The 15,909-nt window shown below is 39.0% G+C and overlaps 1 protein-coding gene across 3 annotated transcripts in view; it reads right to left on the reverse strand.

The window, feature by feature from the left end:
• Window positions 1–15,909, reverse strand: part of CPEB3 (cytoplasmic polyadenylation element binding protein 3) — a 178,426-nt gene that overhangs the window by 64,419 nt on the left and 98,098 nt on the right. For all 3 annotated transcript variants that reach the window (XM_060126201.1, XM_060126202.1, XM_060126200.1), the window contains exons 5-6: window positions 3,948–4,115; window positions 1,892–1,981 (exon numbers count right to left, since the gene is read on the reverse strand). In XM_060126201.1, the coding sequence (XP_059982184.1) occupies window positions 1,892–1,981; window positions 3,948–4,115 (258 nt within the window). The remainder of the gene's footprint in view (window positions 1–1,891; window positions 1,982–3,947; window positions 4,116–15,909) is intronic.

The following is a 15,909-nucleotide window of genomic DNA, read 5'->3' on the forward strand; positions in this document are numbered from 1 at the left end:
AGTTTCTTACAGAAAGATGTTGACATTGCTGGGGGGGAAATGCAGGTTATTAAACAGCATATATAGTGTGATCCCATTTATGTAAACTTTTAAATTTCATATAAATGTATATATTCATAAAGAGATATAAGAAGGATATTTAATAAAATGTATACAGTGATTATCTCTGACAGAGGTAGATTTGGGATAATTTTCTTTGGACATGACCATAGATGTGCTTATCTTCATTTTTATTTTTTACAATGATCACCTGACACCTTTTATCCCAGAATCATTTTTATAACCTTCTCAGAATGATGACTTTTTTTTCAACTAGTACTCTTAGAAATATCTTTTATATATGTCATTTTACAGAGTGTGTTACATGCACCACAGTGTGGTGAATACATTCTTTCACTGAAATAACACTGCCTTCATTCACACGTGCAGCTAGTACTCTCAGGAACATCTTGTTATACATGTGACTTTACAGAGTGTATTACATGCAGCACAGTGTGGTGACCTCATTCATTCACTGAAATACTACTATTCTGATTCAACAAACCATTAGCATTCTTAAAAACATGTTTTAAACATGTTTCTTTAGTGTTATACATGCACCACAAAGTGAATACATTCCTTCACTGAAATAATCAGCATGATGATCTTTATCTTTTTTGACTAACATAAAACTTAATTTTAAAAATTACTGGAGAAGATTAACAGAAGAATGTTAAAAGCAAACAAACAGCCTTATATTATTTTTCATAGGCTATAAAGAGAGTGGGGAGAAGTACAGGTGACAAATCTAATAAACCAGACATAAAAGGAAGCTCCTGCCTTTCCTAGGTTAAGCTATAATTTGATTCCTATACAAGGCCCAGGAAGGACAAGTATTTTGACTCCATCTTCTTGTGGTGAGTACTATTATACAATAATACACATCAAAACCCAGTTCCTTAGAGATGAAGGACATCCTTGAAATATACAGAACATAACACAAGAAGAAAACCTTCTCTTTAACTCAAAACACTCCTCAATATAAATCTAGGAACATATGTAGAATTAATATCACCAGAAAAGTTCCCTAGATTCCACAAAAATGACAAACTATAAACAAAGTGATATATTTTCATGCCCTCATAAACTAAGAAAAAAGCCTATCAAAAATAAGGGAAAGGGCTTCCCTGGTGGCGCAGTGGTTGAGAGTCCGCCTGCCGATGCAGGGACACGGGTTCGTGCCCCGGTCTGGGAAGATCCCACATACCGCGGAGCGGCTGGGCCCGTGAGCCATGGCTGCTGAGCCTGCGCGTCCGGAGCCTGTGCTCCACACGAGAGAGGCCACAACAGTGAGAGGCCCGCGTACCGCAAAAAAAAAAAAAATAATAAGGGAAGCAAGGTCATGTAAAGAGTCCTTTGTTAGTGTGCCCTCTACCTGTTAAAAGGCTAAGTCACTTAAGATACAGACATGGATAAAAGTAATTTTATATAATGTCATTCTTCAGTCACTAGCTTTCCCAAGTTTGGGGTTTATAAGATCTATAAAACCATAGGGCTATGGGCTACTGATAAAATTTGACTCAAAACGATCTTTTCTTTTCCATTGCTGACATTCCTCAAAACCCTAGATCTGTTCTCTCAGTTAATGAAAAGTTAGCCAAGGCTCGTTCACAATAAACTCACAGGATCTCACTGTCAATAAAAGTAGATGCCACGAAACAGTCAGTGGGCTCCTGGGAGAACAGTCTCCAAGTGGAAACAGTAAAATATGAAAAGATGATCAACATTAAAATGTTTTCTTAATAGGGGGGAAAAGTCAACAGCTGTTTTCAGAGTTAAAAGACTGCCTTTTATTGAATTATCATGTTAGCTCTCCAATAGGCAGGCAGTGCAGACATTTTAAGCGCATTACCTTTAGGAGGAAAATACGACTTGCTTTCAGCTTTGTGAGGCCAGTCTACGACGAGAGGTCCAAACCTGCGAAAGCTGGCAGTGATCTCATCTACAAAACAAAGAAGGACTCTTAGCAGAAGAGAAAATAATACTGCAAACAGAATAGCATAAAATATGTCTTTTTATTTTAAAATGTTTTTTCTTTTTTTAATATATTTATTTATTTTATTTTTGGCTGCGTTGGGTCTTTGTTGCTGCACGCGGGCTTTCTCTATTTGCGGTGAGCGAGGGTTACTCTTCATTGCGGTGCGCAGGCTTCCCATTGTGGTGGCTCCTCTTGTTGTGGAGCACGGGCTCTAGGGCGTGCCGGCTTCAGTAGTTGTAGCATGCGGGCTCAGTAGTTGTGGCACACAAGCTTAGTTGCTCCGTGGCATGTGGGATCTTCCCAGACCAGGGCTCGAACCCGTGTCCCCTGCATTGGCAGGCAGATTCTTAACCACTGCGCCACCAGGGAAGTCCTATTTTAAAATGTTTTGAGAGCTATATTCTAAAGCATTTTTATAGAAGTCAAACTTACTAAGTGAAACACCATTGTATTTCAACAATGCAGAATGTGTTTCTAACTATAATTCACTTCCCTTCTTCACTTCCAATAAACCTGATATAAAGAATTTGGAAGGAAAAAAATCTGACATTAGCTAAGGTGACCTCTCTGTCAAGTAAAAAGGAGATTCTAAAAATAGGAATGTTCTCTGTTTTTAGAAAAAGAGGCAAAAATACACAAAATATTTAAAATACACTTCCACTTGTGTGGTGAAATAATCTCTAAGATTATTAATCTTAGATTATTATTAAGATTGTTTTAGAAATATTATTCCTTTGGTGAGGAGTAGGGACAATAAGTAGGTAATTCTATTTAGGGATAAGAAAAAGCTAAAGCCAATGGTCTCTTTCTCTCATACATACCTACTACACAGCCTATAAAGAAAATGTTTCAAAAGTTATAGCTTAACAAATTTATCTTTCCCTTCTGACTTTTGACTCAAAGCAGAAGGTTATAACTAAGCTCCTAATCAGGTTTAAATTGCCACTCTCTCAGCCATGATCAAAAACTTGGTCTTAAAGAAAAATCCAATCCACGGATGAGATTAACACTAGTAGAAGAATAGTTTAGAGAAAAATGTACAACCTTAAAGCAGTAAGCCTAAAGTAAAACTATTTTTAGAGACTATTCTTCTCTCATTATGAAAAAAAGAAAATCATGATAAATCAGAGAAATATCACAGCTTAAATAATACTGGCAAAACAATTCTGCTTTAACAATATTTTTATAGCAGATCCAAAGCCTACTAGAATTAGAGCCACTGTTATTTCCCTTGAGGTAACTTTGTCACAATTCTATTTCATTTGTCCATTCAACAAATAGTTACTGACAACCTACTATACGTTGGCTGGCTTTAGGCATAAGTGAAACTCACTTTTGGATTGGCAGTATCTCAAAAATGTTATTAGGAAATATTCCAATAAGTCTTCATTCTTTTAAAGGCAAGAGGGAGTGTTTCATTAATAGGTATCTACATTAGAATATGAGATGGTATGGTGTGATGGATAGGAGCAAAAGCTCTGGAATCAGACTGATTTTGATTCCAGCTGCACCATTAGCTGCATAACCCTGGATAAGCTGTTTCTCTCTGATCCTTAGTTTTCTCACCCACAAAACAGAGCTGGGAGGAGACGCCTTACAGGGTAGCTATGGAGATTAAACAAGATAATGTAAAGCACCTGGCACAACAATGGGCTTGTGGTACGAGTTTCATACATATTAGCTCTCATTATTATTTAAAATGTATCCCCAAACAAATAACTAGGAAATGGGAAGTTGTTTGAAGACTGCTATGTATGAAGAGCAGACCTAAAGTGCACAATCTCTCACTTCCCCATCTATCAAATATCCTCAACTCCTGACACCAAGATATGAACGTCCTGAAGCTGCCTTCAAGAAGAGAGGTAGGGTCAAATCACACAAATAACAAACCTGGCCTTTATAAAGTCATTATAAAGTGAGTGCATTGTACCTTCATCGATATCAGGGGGAAGGCCTCCAACAAACACCTTTCTAGAGTAGCGTTCTACTCGCTCCCCATTTTGACAGCGAGTGGGAGAACTTAAGCCGGATGACAAGGACTGATCGCCGTGACTGTCGTCCAGGAAGGCATCTTCAAAGGGAAAGAGAGAAGATCGACCTGAAACAAATGTGGGAGTTTCTATGGTTAAAATTATTTTCCTGGACAACACATGCTTTATTAGGAGTTGAAGCACAGAGTGAAGCATTCCAAAAAATATATCCTGAGCTGTGACTTTTTCAATAGAATAAGCAACTGCAGGTTACCAAGTCTAGACAAGTTTATAGTATCATTTTTGTATAAAGGTATGTACAGCACAGAAACAACTGGATCGATATTAAGGAAGAAGCGTCAAAAATTGCAGCTGTTTTCGCTGCTAAAAAAATTACTACGTTTTACTCATACAGTCCCTATCACTGCTGCTAAAAGTATTCAGCAGTTGTTTTTCCTTTCCCCAGGGTTTTCTTAAAATAAATGGAAAAGTAATCTTTATTGACAGATTTTGATTGTTCTTTATGGTGATTTCAGAGGTTCATGTCTAAAGACTGGGTCTGATAGCTGATGGAATATTAAACTGATGACAGAGGCTGATAACTTCTCTGATAGCAGTACTAAAAATGATCAAGTTTTCCCTGCCATTCCAAGCTACTCCAATTTAGAAATAAACATCCACAATAAAAAAGGGTGGGGCAAGTAAATGAAGACATGTAAATTAAGATATGGGAGTATAGATGTAGATGTGGTTATGACATCTTTATTAATCTAAGCTGTATTTTATATCACTCAAAAAAACGATGTCCATTGTTAACTCTATAGCCAAATAAAGTCTGTAGAGTAAAGGCCCGACCCACTCCACATGACATAAGAAAGATGCCAGCAGTTAAAGTCTGTCAATAAATGTAACATAATAATGCCATCTGGCATCACAAAATAAAATCTAAGTTTAAAAAATATATATAGGTCTTCCCTGGTGGCAGAAGAGGTTAAGAATCCGCCTACCATTGCAGGGAATATGGGTTCGGGCCCTGGTCTGGGAAGATCCCACATGCCGCGGAGCAACTAAGCCCGTGCGCCACAACTACTGAAGCCCGCACATCTAGAGCCTGAGCTCCGCAACAAGAGAAGCCACCGCAGTGAGAAGCCCACGCACCACAACGAGGAGTAGTCCCGGCTCGCCGCCAACTAGAGAAAGCCTGCATGTAGCAACGAAGACCCAACACAGCCAAAAATAAATAAAAATAAATTTATTAAAAATAAAAAAATATATATATATATTTGTTTTTCCTGTTTGAGTCAGTGAGTTCCTAGTAAAGGTTTCCACTAGGATCCACTCTAAAACTGAACTATCTTGAGCTCTCTAACTTCTGAAAAAAAGAAAAATTCCCCTCTAAAATAAATCATACACTCTTCAAAAACAGGACACTATCTTCCCTATTTAGTCTCTCCTCTCTATATTTCCCTGAGACCTAGGTTCTGCATCACTACAGCCAACTCTCTAAAACAGAATATAAATAGCCCTAGAAAAATACTGAACATTAATTCTTCTGTAAAAAAGTTACTAATATAACTCTGTTTATTTTATGAACAACCCAGGTGGTATAAGAAAGGCACTGTTTTGATGTTGAGAGTTAATAAGTAAAAGGACCAAAGAATTTTTTGTTCAGCTCTTCCCAGCTTAGCTACAAAGAAACAGACTAAAATTTGTCACCTCGTGTTACCTAGCATTTTTAGCCTGGCAAGGACAAACAATAGACAGTAAATTCTCATCCCCTGATGCCTGTTTTGTTCATTGAGGGTAAAAGAACTAGATCTGCAGCAACTATAGGCAAAACGAGCTTCCCCAAAAAACATCCAGAGATGTTCTCCCACGGCTGTCAGATTTGCTTTTCACATAGTCCACGCTCAGTGAATTATGTGCCTAGGCCTACTCACACACCCAAATCAGCATTTCCCACATTATGTTCCTATCCCTGCCTCTTACCCTCAACACTAGTAACATGAGATGCTCAGAAAACAAAAGCTGGTGGTGGCGGGGGAGGGATTGGGAGAACTAAATAATATTGGAAAATACTGCACACCTTATGCCCTTCCCAGAGATTCACAAGCCATATTAGAATACAAAGACTGGAAAAAAAAAAAAAAAGAATACAAAGACTGGGAAAAGTTCTGCAGTAAAATCACTTAATCTAACATTACTTGGATTTAAGATAAAGGAAACTTTAACATACATGTATAACTCAGTGGAAAACACTTGAAGAAATGTTTATCCACATTCCAGGAACAGGATAGTTATTTGGATGTCGCTGCCAAAGAAATCAAGTCTGGTGAGAGATAGGCAAGCACATAATTATAAAATAGAGAAATACTAAGAGAAGACTTTACCAAGTGACACAATGGCACAATTTACTGCTCTACAGAAAAAGAGTGAGGGGTGGGGAGGGCTTTATAGTGATTTCACAGGAGGACAATTTTAAGCAGAATCTTGTGGGAGTGGGAGTTTCTAAGGTGAAGAATAAGAATCCACAGAGAAAGAACTTTCAAAACAGCTCTTATCTTTCCCTCCAAACCTGTGCCTCTATCATCCCCTGCAATCTCAATAAAAATGACTATTATCCACACTCAATTCAATCTCGAAATCTAGGAGTCATCCCTGACATCCCTTTCCTTCATATTCCACATCTAATCCATCTCTCACTAAATCCTACCAACTCAAGCTACAAAATAATTCTTCAATCCATTTAGTTCTCTCCACCTTCAGTCCTAACACCCTGGTCCAGACTGCCATCATCTCTCCCCTGAACAGCCTAATGAGTCTATACAACAACCTATTTAGTCTACTGATTTCTACCTTGTACCCCACAATGCTTTCTCTATAAAACAGCCAAAGTCACCATTTTCAAATATTAATCTGAACATGTAACTACACTCTTCACCCCATTCTTAAAACCCCTCACCCCTTATTTGGATAAAGTACAAAAACACTGTAAACTGTAAGGCCTCTGCCTACCTCTCCTTCATCATAGTTGCTGCCTCTCCCTCTGGTTCACTAACCTGCAATCACCCAGACCTCTTTAGAAATTTCTGATTATTCCTCCCTGCTTCAGGCCCTAAGGACAAGGTGTTCCCCCTACCCAAAACAAACACCCTCCTCTCAACTCCCCAGTTTTCTAGTTAATTCCTATTAATTCTTCAGGTCTAAGCTGAAGTCATTGAAACTCAGGTAGAACTTTCCTGACCTTCTAGATTAGATTAGATGCCCATTTCTATCCACTCACAGCACTTTTCCTAACATTTTTTCCTCAATTACCATTATGCTATCATACGGGTTTTCATTTGGTATCTCGTTTCCCAACCCCGTGAAACTGTAAGCTCTATTAGGACAAGGATCAATTTAATCTTGTTCACCACTGTATCTTCATGTCCTAATGAGGGCACATAAAATAGGTATTCAGTAAGTGTTAAAAGCGAGGCAGTAGACAAGAAAGGAAAACAGTATGTGCCAATAAATGCTAGCACACAACATACAGGTGTGAGGACGGCAAGAGATGGGATCCTGTTCCTAGGATATTGAGACCTTTTCTCCTCCTTCTGTTTGTTCAAGCATTCGTTTTACAGTATATATTACAAAAGCAACAGGAAATTTCCACATTTTCCAAATTTGCTATTTCATTCTAATACTAGCTTTTTTTGAAAAACCACACTCACTCCCTGAAGACTCTGATACTCCCATCTAATCCATCTTCCATCCTGTCAGAATGACTTCTCTAAGATGCCCCGGACCATGTTACTCCCTCCACCCCAAATCCTACAATAGCTACATCACCTCCACTAGCAATCTGCACGCAGGGAGAGGGAGGATGGGGTCAAATTCTGAACAAATTTGTGACTGTCCAGTTGAGAGATGAGGAAGTCTTGAACCAGATCAGTGAGGAGAAGCAGCGGATGTTCAAGACATTCTGGAACAAAGAGAACTTTCTTTCTGCATGGCCAACATAACCACAGCTTCCCCGGAGTATTTTGGCAAAGAAAATAAAAGCAAATGTTAATTGCAAAAATTTGGGCTGTTTTAAAAATTGGTTATGGGTACTTAAGAAACTTTCCAAGGTTTTAAAACCAAACTTCTGTCTTATTATTAGTATATAGAGTACCACAGACTTTAGTAATAAATTTGCCCCTGGAAAGGAAACTGCTAAGAATTCACACATACGTGATGTTTCTCTAACTGTAGGTTAAAGAACTAAGAATACAGGTCTCAGAACTCAATCCTCAGATCTACTTAAATTGAATCATGGAGGTCAAACTTGAAAATCTGCACTTTTAACAAATCTCCTCAGTGATTCCTATGCTCAAACTTAAGAACCACTGAAATGCAGATTATCTGTCTGTAGCAGACAGCCACTAAAAGAGACATTGTGTGAAGTGTATGGAGCCTTGGGAAACATCCAAGTTCAATCAAGTTAAGAAAAGTATACGATGGGACTTCCCTGGCAGTCCAGTGGTTAAGACTTCGCCTTCCAATGCAGGGAGTGAGGGTTCAATCCCTGGTCGGGGAGCTAAGATCCCACATGCCTTGGGGTCAAAAAACCAAAACATAAAACAGAAGCAATATTGTAACAAATAAAGACTTAAGAAAAAAAAAAGTATATGCTCAGGAATGGAATACAAAATCTAGAATCTAGTCAACCTTACTGTAACATGACTGCCTCAAGTACTGATGGAACAAAAAGTTAGTATGCAGGAAGCATTTAAAAGACAGAAGGGTAGACTAAGAACTTGCAGCATTTACCCAGCTCATATCAACAGGAGATAGAAGGACTTTGACAATACTGTCGGGATTACTCCTATGTGGGACAGAATGGCTCATTTGATCTTTCCAAAGCCTGAAAACCATCTATTTCCCTATGCTCCAATTATAAGCTCCTGAAGGGCTGTTCTATGAATTTAGTGCCTTGTTATGAAGAGGTGACTCTTGAACTAGCAGAAAAATAATCAGCCACTGAAATTATATTTCTGTTACATCCATCTCCATGATAAGATGAAACAATGGTATTCCGATCTGTCCAGTAGACTAAAGAGGTTGGTATTCGTGCATTCATTTGGTTGGCATAAATTATCCTCCCATGACAAACAGTCCCTGGGAAGACTGGTATAATTTTAGTTCCTGGACATGCATTACTAGAAACTGAAACTTAAGAGGATGTACCCAAACTGTATCCCATGAGAGGCCCTGCTTTACTAAAGTAGTATGTCTCTGACATCTTTTCTTTAACAAAACCATTCCCCAAGAAGCAGCCGCATAGCACAGGGAGATCAGCTCGGTATGTAGCTGATTCACTTTGTTATAAAGCAGAAACTAACACACCATTATACTCCAATAAAGATGTTAAAAAAAAAAAAAAAGGCATTCCTCAAGACCAAAATGTTTTAAGTAAGTCACGTTACTTACCAAAAATTATATTCTATGTACCTAGTATATAAATCTGCTTTAGAATCTCATGAAACTTTCACAGAAAATATTCATATTCAATATTTCAACAGAAACAGGAGAAATACTTCTCAACTGCTGCACTTTGGCCATTTGGCTTTCTCTTCCACCAATGGTCTGGTTTTCTGATATCTATTTTCAATTAATAAGCAGAATGTAGTTTTTGGTCCAGTAAATGGACAAAAAATCTCTGGATGTAGAGATGACTTAAGGCTAAAGGAGCCTTGGACTTCCCTGGTGGCGCAGTGGTTAAGAATCCACCTGCCAATGCAGGGGACACGGGTTCAACTCCTGGTCTAGGAAGATCCCATATGCCGCGGAGCAACTAAGCCCGTGCGCCACAACTACTAAGCCTGTGCTCTAGAGCCCACGAGCCACAACTACTGAAGCCCGTGCTCCTCAACAAGAGAAGCCACTGCAATGAGAAGCCCGCACACCACAACAAAGAGTAGCCCCCGCTCGCCAAAACTAGAGAAAGCCTGCGCACAGCAACAAAGACCCAACACAGCCAAAAATTAAAAATATAAATAAATAAATAAATTTATTTATTTATTAAAAAAAAAAAGCTAAAGGAGACTTGGAAGACAAGGGCCAAATAAGAAACCTGCAAAGCCTAGTTAAGCATGGAAGGTTTGTCCAAGATAACTCTTCCCCAGGAGGTTCCGTTTCCTGCAGCTTACGCAGGGAAAACAAAAGCCCACTAGCCATGCTGTGCTGCTAAAACTGCTTGGACCTCACCTCTGAGCTGCCACGTCTCTGCTGTCAATCCAGCAGCTCCAGGGCACTCCTGGCCCAATACTTCCATTCCAAGCCTGACCCTTTCCATCTTAGTTTTACAAGGAGCTCAGAAATAAGTCACTCTGGGGATTTTTTTTTAAAAAATGGATTATGAAGCATGTCTCCCTTAAGAAAAAAAAAACTGGCTATAAGTCAAGATAGTCAGATTCCAGCCTAGGTTGTTTTACTCTGTGACCTTGGACATTTCACTTATCTGAGTCTCATTTACATAATGAGAGATTTGAATGAGATGAAAGGTTTCAAATCTCTGGGGGCAACAGCACTCCTTTTTTTTAAAAAAAAAAAATTATTTATTTAGGCTGCGCCAGGTCTTAGTTGCGGCAGGATCTTCGTCGTGGCTTGTGGGATCTTTAGTTGCGGGATCTCGGCATGCGGGATCGTTTTTAGTTGTGACACACGGACAGCTTAGTTGCAGCATGAGGGCTTCTTAGTTGCGGCATGCATGTGGCATCTAGTTCCCCGACCAGGGATCAAACCCGGGCCCCGTGCATTGGGAGCGTGGAGTCTTACCCACTGGACCACCAAGGAAGTCCCAGCATTCCTTTTATTACACAAAACTCTTACATAAAACTCCATTTGTTCACTTCTTTCCAATTCCACTGCCATCATCCTATCCTAAAGCACCATCATCTCTTGCCTAGACTACTACCATCATTCCAATGTAGACAACCCACTTCTCTCACTCTACTCCAAACAACAGCCAGAGTACTCTTAAAAACATAAAACTGATCACTTGACCATGCTTTAAAACATTCATAGATTTCCTCTTGTACTTGGACCAAGTTCAGAATTCTTACCAGGAGCTAAAGCCCAGCAAGATCAGATTTCCTTCCTTCCTCCAACCTCATCTTAATACACCCTCCCTTCTCTCCCACCAAGCTCAGCCATTCGGGGCTCTATATACTTCCTCAAACAAAGCCCTTTCTTGCCTCAGGTGCCTCTCCCCTCCCCCACCACTCCTTTTTAATACAGCTTTATTAAGAAATAATTTACTTATTATACAATTCATCCTTCTAACCCATTAGCAGTCACTCCCCATTTTCCTTGAACCCTCTCAGCCGTAGGCAACCACTAGTCTACTTTCTGTCTCAATAGATTTGCCTATTCTGGACATTTCATAAAAGTGAAATCATCCAACATGTGATCTTTTCTAATTACCTTCTTTCACTTAGCATAATGTTTTCAAGGTTTATCAATGTTGTAGCATTTATCAGTACTATGCTTCAAGCCTCTTAAAATAGCTGTATTATGATGTCTGGAATTTCCTTTAAAATATTCTAAGGGAAAAAAGGAGGGGGAACATATGAAACACGATTGGCAAAAATGTTGATAATCATTGAAGCTAAGTGATGGGTACACAGTTCATTAAACAATTCTATTTTTGTGCATGTTTGGAAATTTCCAAAATAAAACATATATTTAAAGATAAATAAATCTTTCCATCCTTTGGGTTTGAGCTTAAATAACATCTCTTCAGAGAAAACCATCCTACCTTAAAGGGACCCTCCCATTTTTCCTGCCTAGTACTTATCACAACTTTTGAGTATAAAAATGTTTGTTAATGCTGATGTATTACCTCTCTCTCCCCCACTAGAGTGAACACTCAGTAGAGAGACAGCTAGGGTCTAGCACCTCATCCAACCCATAATGGGCAAACAAACATTTAATGAATGAAATTAGGGTGGACAGCCCAGAACCCCTCCTTCATTATTAGTTTAGGCTCCTTCCAGAGCAACTTCTTGCAAAAGTGAAAAATTTTCCTATTACTATAAGCAGTGTTTCCTATTACTATAAGCAGTGTTCAGTGTACTATGAACACTCAGATATTTCCTCAGCTGTTCATGTTTCACTCTGGGACCATCCATTCCTTTAGACAAGAAAGCTCACATAACCCCAGTTTGAATTAGCAGGATGGCATGTTTGTACCATGGTCTCACTGATATAGCTGATCTCTCCTGCCTTGGGCAGGCTTTTGGCAGAAAGAACTAACTCCAACTTGATACACAAGTTTGTTTTATTGGATTCTTAGAACCTTTTTTATTGACTAAATCATCCATTAATTTCAATAGTTTTTATGGATTAAATATACACAGAAGTACATTTTACAATAGTAACACCAATCCACAGTAAATCCAACAGTAAAGTGACTCCAATCATCCTTTCCATTTGCTCATTCACATTACTTAAAAAGATCTTTCATATTTTCCTGGCTGCTCTTTAACTAAGAAATTCTGTTAAACATCTAAAGCACTGGCATAGCCAACATCTGTTTATGGACAAAAGTCTCCCAGAGACCATAAAAACTCATGTGAAATGAAAACACAACATTTATTTTTATCAAGTGTGCTGTTTAATGTGTAGGCAAAGATCATGTATGACACTAGTTATCAGGCTAGTTTCTAACAGAGGCTGCAGCTGCATAGGAAAACAAAGCAATCTACAGATTCAATGCAATCCCTATCAAACTACCAATGTCATTCTTCACAGAACTAGAACAAAAAATTTCACAATTTGTATGGAAACACAAAAGACCCCGAATAGCCAAAGCAGTCTTGAGAAAGAAAAATGGAGCTGGAGGAATCAAGCTCCCAGACTTCAGACTATACTACAAAGCTACAGTAATCAAGACAGTATGGTACTGGCAAAAAAACAGAAATATAGATCAATGGATCAGGATAGAAAGCCCAGAGATAAACCCATGCAAATATGGTCACCTTATCTTTGATAAAGGAGGCAAGAATATACAATGGAGAAAAGACAACCTCTTCAATAAGTGGTTCTGGGAAAACTGGACAGCTATATGTAAAAGAATGAAATTAGAACACTCCCTAACACCATACACAAAAATAAACTCAAAATGGATTGAAGACCTAAATGTAAGGCCAGACACTATAAAACTCTCAGAGGAAAACATAGGCAGAACACTCTATGACATAAATCACAGCAAGATCCTTTTTGACCCACCTCCTAGAGAAATGGAAATAAAAACAAAAATAAACAAATGGGACCTAATGAAACTTCAAAGCTTTTGCACAGCAAAGGAAACCATAAACAAGACGAAAAGACAACCCTCAGTATGGGAGAAAATACTTGCAAACGAAGCAACTGACAAAGGATTATTCTCCAAAATATACAAGCAGCTCATGTAGCTCAATATCAAAAAAACAACCAACTCAATCCAAAAATGCACAGAAGACCTAAATAGACATTTCTCCAAAGAAGATATACAGATCACCAACAAACACATGAAAGTATGCTCAACATCACTAATCATTAGAGAAATGCAAATCAAAACTACAATGAGGTATCACCTCACACCAGTCAGAATGGCCATCATCAAAAAATCTATAAACAATAAATGCTGGAGAGGGTGTGGAGAAAAGGGAACCCTCTTGCACTGTTGGTGGGAATGTAAATTGATACAGCCACTATGGAGAACAGTATGGAGGTTCCTTAAAAAACTAAAAATAGAATTACCATACGACCCAGCAATCCCACTACTGGACATATATATACCTGGAGAAAACCATAATTCAAAAAGAGTCATGTACCACAATGTTCACTGCAGCACTACTTACACTACCCAGGACATGGAAGCAACCTAAGTGTCCAATGATAGAGGAATGGATAAAGAAGATGTGGCACATATATACTATGGACTATTACTCAGCCATAAAAAGAAATGAAATTGAGTTATTTATAGTGAGGTAGATGGACTTAGAGTCTGTTATACAGAGTGAAGTAAGTCAGAAATAGAAAAACAAATACTGTATGCTAACACATATATATGGAATCTAAAAAAAAGAAAAAATGGTTCTGAAGAACCTAGGGGCAGGACAGGAAGAAAGATACAAATGTAGAGAATGGACTTGAGGACACAGGGAGGGGGAAGGGTAAGCTGTGACAAAGTGAGACAGTGGCATGGACATATATACACTACCAAATGTAAAATAGATAGCTAGTGGGAAGCAGCCACATAGCACAGGGAGATCAGCTCTGTGCTTTGTGACCACCTAGAGGGGTGGGATAGGGAGGGTGGGAGGCAGACGCAAGAGGGAGGGGATATGGGGTTATATGTATACGTATAGCTGATTCACTCTGTTATATAGCAGAAACTAACACAACATTGTAAAGCAATTATACTCCAATAAAGATGTTAAAAAAAAAACTTGTGAAAGAACACTCTGCAAAGAAGAGGTTAAGATTCTTTGCTGTCATTTTGATTCCACAAGGGAAATCAACTTTTGTCTACTGAAACCCATCTCTAAAATAAAAGTGGGTATCAATGGGAAATATAATTGAATATTTTAAAACCTTATGTACAATCAAGATTCATTTTCAAATCCTGTTCTTTCACATCTAATTCTCCTTCTTCCCAACTGCTACTGCTTCAACTGTACTACTGGAAGCGCTTGATTTGCCAAAGAGTCTACCCTCCAACACTTGATTCCCCATCCAAGCTGTCAACTAACTGATGCCCAAGTTCTCTCCTGTTTTCATTACTTGTATCATGAAACTCTCTTTCTAAAGCCTGACATTATCCGTGTCAAAAACCATTCATCAGGGCAGCACAGACCATCTCACTGCCAACTTCTCCTCTCCAGCTGGCCCCCACTGCATCCACTCACAGACATATTCTCCAAGCATCTGGTCATGCCAATCTCACCTCAAAGCTTTCTTTTTTTTTTTTTTTTTTTTTTTGCTGTACGCGGGCCTCCCACTGTTGTGGCCTCTCCCGTTGTGGAGCACAGGTTCGGACGCGCAGGCTCAGCGGCCATGGCTCACGGGCCCAGCCGCTCCGCGGCATGTGGGATCCTCCCGGACCGGGGCACGAACCCGTGTCCCCTGCATCGGCAGGCAGACTCTCAACCATTGCGCCACCAGGGAAGCCCCAAAGCTTTCTTTTAAGTTGAATCAGATACCTGGCGTGCTTTGCTTCCTACTCCTCTTCCATCATCCAAATAGTTCCTAAAATTCTACCTATTCCAGGAAGCTTTTCCAGGAGAGGTGAAAGATTTCACTGCCTAATTTTTGCTGACAGATCTCAAAACTGTCACAGATAGTTCTCTTTGCCCTCTCTTCCTAAAATGTTTACCAACATGTATGTAAAGCACAGAATATGAGTTACAGTTAACACACATCAGCAGGTTCACTTTTTATGCTTTTGGAGAAAAGTCTAAATTTTGTTTGGAGGAGAGAAATCAAGCATTAATATAATCCCTGATCACACAAATAAATGGCATGAGGAAATCTGCCAGATCATCAAATTTATACTATGTAATGCTGGCCCAGATGAGTATATTTCAAGCAATGAGAGTGGATATGAGGTACATCTGCTCCATCCCATATGACTTTGTCACTACATTTTAGAAAGATGACTCTTCTTTTTCAACTTTACACACACACACACACACACACACACACACACACTCACTCTCTCTCTCTCTCTCTTTTGCCGTTATCTTCTTCATCTGCAACTATCAAATTGCAGACTTATGAAGAGCAGTGACCAGGTCATTCTAGGCAGTGTTTAGCACTTGATGCAAAGATGATCATGGCTTCTGAAAACGATTAAGTCAAACCTTACAAATAAAGATGGGGAAGGCAACACAGAAAGAGGAAGAGTAAATA

Source organism: Lagenorhynchus albirostris, chromosome 16 (assembly GCF_949774975.1).
Source record: "Lagenorhynchus albirostris chromosome 16, mLagAlb1.1, whole genome shotgun sequence".
In the NCBI taxonomy this organism is placed as follows: Eukaryota; Metazoa; Chordata; class Mammalia; order Artiodactyla; family Delphinidae; genus Lagenorhynchus; species Lagenorhynchus albirostris.